General features: G+C 38.9%; 1 protein-coding gene across 1 annotated transcript in view; it reads right to left on the bottom strand.

Moving 5' to 3' along the window:
• Positions 1-1,667: 1,667 nt before the first annotated feature.
• The window catches only part of KIF26B (kinesin family member 26B), a 524,156-nt gene continuing 519,401 nt past the window's right edge, over positions 1,668-6,422 (bottom strand). The window contains exons 14-15 of the mRNA XM_077486139.1: positions 3,514-3,664; positions 1,668-2,596 (exon numbers count right to left, since the gene is read on the bottom strand). Of these exons, the coding sequence (XP_077342265.1) occupies positions 2,448-2,596; positions 3,514-3,664 (300 nt within the window). The 3' untranslated portion in view covers positions 1,668-2,447. The remainder of the gene's footprint in view (positions 2,597-3,513; positions 3,665-6,422) is intronic.

The following is a 6,422-nucleotide window of genomic DNA, read 5'->3' as shown; positions in this document are numbered from 1 at the left end:
CTATTGAGAATAATGAGAATAATGTAGCTATGATATAATGAAACTGTAAATAGTACTCCAATTTTGACTTTATTTAGTAAAGAATGTTAGCTCTTAAAAGCACTAACCCATACCAATCAATTAGAATTAGAACTAACAGTCCATCATGTGATCATTCTGATTGGTCACACTAAGCCCTTGTACACACGATCGGAGATTCCGACGGAATGTGTCCGATCGGAGCGTTTTGTCGGATATTCCGACTGTGTGTGGTATGCATCGGACTGTTTCCGTCTGAATATCAGTCGGACCAAATTTTACAACTTGCCGGAAATATTTTCAGACAAAATGCTCCGATCGGACATACTCCGATCATGTGTAGAGAATTCCGACCGGACAAAGTGCCACGCATGCTCAGATCAAATTCCTACATCAAAGCTATTGGCTACTAGCCTGAACGTAGTCCCATCGTAACGAAATTACGTCATCACGTTCTGAAAGATTGGATTTTCTGACGACTTTGTCCGACCGTGTGTATGCAACAGTTTCGGACAAGATCCGTCGGACAAAATCCGACGGACAAAATCTGACGGATTTGGTTGTCGGAATCTCCGACCGTGTGTACAAGGGCTAAGAATTAACACTCTGTGTTCAACAAGATTCTGCTATACTGGTAGCAGTGATTAGCAGTCATGATAGGTTTTACTGTAAAGGAAACATATAGTGGTTTGTACATATGTATTTATTTTAGGTAGATATCAAATATTTCAACTTAGTCATAGAAGCGGCTGCTCCCTCATCTGACATTACAGTCCAAAATTTCAATCAGACAAACCAGCCTAAAAAGGTGCCAGTTTTTGCTGTGCTGTCTTGTTTGTTAAAGCGTAGAGCTCTGAGAATCCTTTATTACTTATTAAACATGTATTAAAAACTCATCAACTTTGAACAATTCAAATGAAATAAAATAATTACAGTTTCCCTTTAAAGTCCAGCCTACTCAAAAATCTGAAGTTGCATGGTGAAAATAGTGCATATGGCTTTCTCAACAGGGTGGCCAGATATTGTGCAGACTTAGACAGGTCCCTGATTTCCCATGACTTCTTGGCTTAATATCAGCTGGCTGCAAAGCTCAGAGGTTGTAGGCTTTCCAGATTTTCTCCAAATGTTATTATACTCCTATAGTTGCATAAGAAGCAGTATATTACTGCATAGAATATGGTCTCTGGATAAGAATGAAACTATTTCCTACAGAGAACCTCTTCTAAAAGGTAAATTACATGACTTCCCTCAGATGGTAACACCACCGTCACCTCTCACTAATGCTGAGAAAGTAACCAGAATAGAATAATATAAAATATGTATAAAGCAGAAATGAATACATTTGAGATATTATGCATGCATGCACTATTTTGGACTTACAATTTCAAAGTGTTTGCGTTAAAAAATACTTTAAATTTGCTTTAGGTGTGTCACTGTGTATGTTATGGCAACACAATTCTGCCAGCCAATTTTTCATATTTTTTTAATTCAAAATGTTTTTTCTTAGTTTCACAATGCATATTTATCCTTTTTATTTACATTATGCTATAATCATTATTATTGTGCCCTGAATTTTAGAAGATTTAAATTCTGCAACTAGATGCCTAATACAGTTATTTATAAATGAATAAAGAAAAACAAGACTGATAAACTTTTCTTTTCTTTAATACTGTATAGAGCTGTGCCCATCATACATTTAATACTGTATACCTAAACATGCATATACAAGCTGTATATCATCTGTAACTGTGACACAAATCTTTACCAGGTATTGACCATGTGAATCCTTTGCACTGAGAGTCCACATGTTTAACAGACAGTTCACGCGTAGTCATAAGCTATACTGATCAGAAAACATTGCAACAAACACAAGTACTTAAAACAGCAAGTCAGAGTTCAGATAATACACAATGGGGAGAACAAGCTGCAAATACACCTAAAAAATGTGTTTTTCAGATTTTTTTTTCTTTTCTGTGACTAGCACCATCTGTACACAAGAAAATATGAACATAAATGTTTGGATATTAAAGATTTAAAAGGCACTTAGTCTCACTGGATTCTTCTCCTTTGTACAGTACTTCTGAAGGTCCTTCTTTCTTCATACTTCACTGCTCAGAGGAAAAGTTTAGTTCTGCTACCAGTCCTTATATACAAAAATTAACCTCTAAAGTTTCTCAAAGTGCTCTCTTCAATGTTCTACTTGTCCTTAACTTTTTATTAAAAAAAAAAAAAAACATTTGCGAATGTGCTCAGCCTCAACAAAAACTCCTTCTTGACCCCTCTTTACACATTCTCCGTCAAATTTCAACATGACATTGTCCACCGTCTTGTATTCCAAAGTCTTTGGGTGTTTTGGAAGGGTGAAAATAATTATGGGAAAAGTTTCTTTAATTGCATTTATTTTTTAACTTCAGTTCTACCATCCAGTTTTACCGGCGTCTTGAAGTAATATCAAAACAGGTGATCATCATGAGATGAGCCTTGCAGAAGTTGACTCTGTTTTCCAAACGTTCTGTCACACATTCCAGTGCCTCTAAATATTCTATGGAGTCCACTTCATAGGTTTGTTCCAAATCAACTGAACAAAAGAAAGTGTGAGTTAAAAAAACATCAAACATGTTCTTGATTTGTTTACTTCTAAAAATATATTTTATAGAGGAAACTTATTCTTGATCAATCATTGAAAAAAAGACCACAAAAGGTCCAAGGCAAGAAAGGCTATCAGGCCAGAGGTATCAGCAATCTGAGAATTCTGTACACAAAACTGTACTGATTTACCCACATGTAGGTATCTGCATCTAAAAATACATTTTTAGTCCTCCTCAGTATATGTCAATCTGAATGATGAAGGCTAAAAAGATATTTATTTCTATTTTACCACCAGTGTGACCCAAGGGTGCATTACATAATTTGTATCCATAGGCAAAACTTTTTTTATTTTTTTATAAAGAAGAAAAAATTAATAAAACCCCTGTTATTTGTTATCTGTATTGACACTGGGGGGATTCACACTCTGTATTTGTGGTCTGGTGGCCATTGTTGGCTAGAAAGTGAGTTAGAAAATCCAAACTGTTACTAGTGTAAGAGGGGAGGTGACATCTTCCCAACTAAAAAAATCTGTTCTACAGCCTGATTATCTCATCAACTGAATGAACCATTGGCTTTTGATCCCATATGCCTCACGCAAAGTAAATATTTTTACCTACACTTCACCACTGCAACAGCAATATATTACAAAAAATGTAAATGCAAATATTTGTTTTGAATTATGAGAAATACAGCCTATAGTTATAAACGAGTGCTATTAAGTACTTAACGCTTCCCTAAAAATCTGGAAGCTTTGCCTTGTTTTGTTCTTAATTGATTTACCTGGAGGCACTCTTTGAGCTTCTAATGCCAATCATGTTGTTTTCATGTGCTCCATAAATATCTCTATCTATCCATACTGCGAGTCATAGTTAATGAAATAATTGTATAAAAATAAAATGTTCTTACATTCACTGAGCCATTTATTTGGATCCAGCATCAGGTATTGTTTTGTGGTCTCCAGTTCCTTCATAAGCCACTCGTATTTGGCCTTGACCTCTGCGATTCTCTGCTGGCGGTGTTCTAAGATCTTCAGCTTTGAACTAAATCTTGCAACCATCTAACAGGAAAAAAAAAACATTGCTCTTAAAAATTAAAATGTTGCCCTTACCAAAAAAGCCTTTACTTGGAAGTTTATTAGGGGACACAGGATGATTCGGAGACAACTGTGTTTTACTGCCAAATACAGGAGTATTTTGACACTGGGGAACAAAAAAGTGACCAGGCTGGTATAACTCCTTCCATTCCTAGCATGTTTCCGTTTTCTAACAAGCAATGCTGAGACCAAAACATAAACACAGAGGTTTAGGGCCTGTCTCTCAATAAACTTTCAAGAAAGGGATTTTACAGCGAGTACAAAAATCCAAAATTCTTTCTTATTGTTTAAGAACAGGTTTCAAAGACAAATGGAACATTTGAAAATGTCCACCTGAGGGGTGGGTAACACAACAAAAAATTGTTAACAGCTACAACTACAATAAGAAAAAACTGGGGACTGCCTGTAGCTTAAACATCTGCCTGAGGGACCCAAAGCTGATATCACATAAGGTCTGAACAACCACTTTGTCTTCTCTTCATACGTTCTTCAGGTTTTACAAAGTGGCAACCTTGCAAAGCTGGGAACAATTGCCTGAAGCAGAGAAGTTCCAGAAGAACTCACAGATCAAGTAAGGTGTTCTTTGAAAGAAAAGAGTGTAACCTGATCCTTAAGACAACAGGCTTGAAAGATGGTTTTTCTGAACCACCAAAAATGGTGAAATGAAAAGCTGGTTCTCCTTTAGCATCAGTCTTTCAAATGGAAGCAGTAGCTGCAAGGTAAACACACACACAGCTCAAACAAGGCAATGAAGTTGAATCCCCTTCTGATGTCCCAAGGCCACACAGAGGGACAGAAATACAAAGTCCTGGCTGAGGTGAAAGGCCAAGACCACCCTGGGAAAGAAGTAGACTCTAGGACTGAATACCACTTTGTCCTTGTGTAAGATGAGAAAACATTCTTTACAGGACAAAGCCAACGTTTCAGACACATACTTTACAGAAGTGATTGTGTCAAGGAATGAAACCTTGTGAGTGATCATGGAAAGGGGAATATACCTGATAGGTTCAAAGAGTGGTTTCTAAAGTCCCGAGAAGCAAATTCAAATCACACAGGGACTCAGGTAGGCACACAGAGGGAGCAACTTGAAAAACACCCTGTAGGTCTTAATCAAAGATTGGGAGGCTAGCAGTCTCTGGAACAAGACTGCAAGCACTGCAATCTGACTCTTGATATTACTCAGGGCCAACTGTTGATTCCGGTCTGTTTGTACCATGGAGTACCATGGAGTATTTTCTGGGATGAAAGGTTATTAACTCACACTAGGCAAATATGCCTTTCCTGTATGACGGTAAACTTTGTAGGAAGTAGACTTCATGGCTTTTAATATTGTGGGAATCGCCAAGTTAGACAGGCCCCCTGTTCCTCAGGATTTGGGTTTGAACAGCCATGCTATTAAAGAAAATGACCATGGCGCAGGATGGTAAACTGGTCCTAGGATGCATTCAGTCTGGAAAAGCCCATGAGGAATCTGCCAGGAGTCTGATCAAGTGCAATTACCACATCCATTTGGGCCAGTCTGGAGCAATAAGATTCACTGGAATGCCCTCCATTTTCATCTTATGGAGCAGATGAGGAAAGCGCTTCACAAGGGAAAAGGCATAGATCAAATTGTACTGAACCATTGGAACCACCAGCGAACCCACTGCTTTCACCAGAGGATCTCTGCACCTGGAGACAAACCTTTACAGTTTGATGCTGAATCTGGAGCCCAGGATGTCCATGTCTGGCTTTCCCTACCTCTTACACAGGTTCAAGTGCTATCAGTGGAAGTAGTCTGCCTGACAATTTTTCAATGCCTGGAATGGGAATGGAGGACAAGGCTGCCCAGGACAAAAAGTTGCTGCAAGTTCTGCCCTGGACAAAAAGTTTTCTATTTTTCTTGCTGTGTCAAGACTTCTGGTTCCCCCCTAATGGTTGATAGACACCACTGCTGTGGTACTGTCCAACTGGATTCTGCTAAGACCCTCCTTTTGATATGTCCAAGATAACAAAGACAACCAAACTGCTTAAAACTCCAGAATCTTGATTGGGATTTGGGATTCCTTAAGCCTAAGTTAAGTTGCACCAATACAGTGTCTAGAACTTCTCCCCAGCCTATCAAGCTGGTGTCCATTTGATGAACTTCCAAGAGATCAGAAGGAAGAATTTCCCCAACGCAAGAGCTGGCTTACTGAGCCAGCAGGCCTGGTCAATGGTGTCAGGTGAATTAGATTGTCCAAAGGCTGAACCAATTTGTCCCTCAATGAAAGGATGTTAAGATGCAGGGGCTTAGAGTGAAACCGGGCCAGGGACTGCCTCAAAAGAAGCTACTACCAACACAAGCACAGGGGCAAGAACTTTGCTGACTAGGTGGGGTGCGGATAACAAAATGAATGGCAGGGTCACTAATTTGCTGGAAAACAGGGGCATGCAAGTTTACTTCCTTAAGTTTTACAGAGGCCATAATGTCTCCTTGATGGAGTATGGCTATGCCAAACCAACTGAATTGCAAGCAGAATTTGTAGGACCAAATGATGGCCTTGACATCCAAGATGGGATTGATTATTTTGGTTTTGGAACTGTGAAAATGGTGGATAAAACCCCTGAAATCTTTCTGATAACCCTTTGCTAAAGAAGAACCACTAGAAAAACACTCCAGCATCTCAAATGCTGTCTGTCCAAGTGGGGGCATTCCTTCATGTCGAAGTGATGTCTGCAGATTTGGGGAATTCAGGGGCCC

Source organism: Lithobates pipiens, unplaced genomic scaffold (assembly GCF_037356315.1).
Source record: "Lithobates pipiens isolate NorthernLeopardFrog02 unplaced genomic scaffold, aLitPip1_a1.2 Scaffold_18, whole genome shotgun sequence".
Taxonomy (NCBI): Eukaryota; Metazoa; Chordata; class Amphibia; order Anura; family Ranidae; genus Lithobates; species Lithobates pipiens.
The sequence above is the reverse complement of the archived record's forward strand: the minus strand, read 5'-3'. Positions and strand labels throughout refer to the sequence as shown.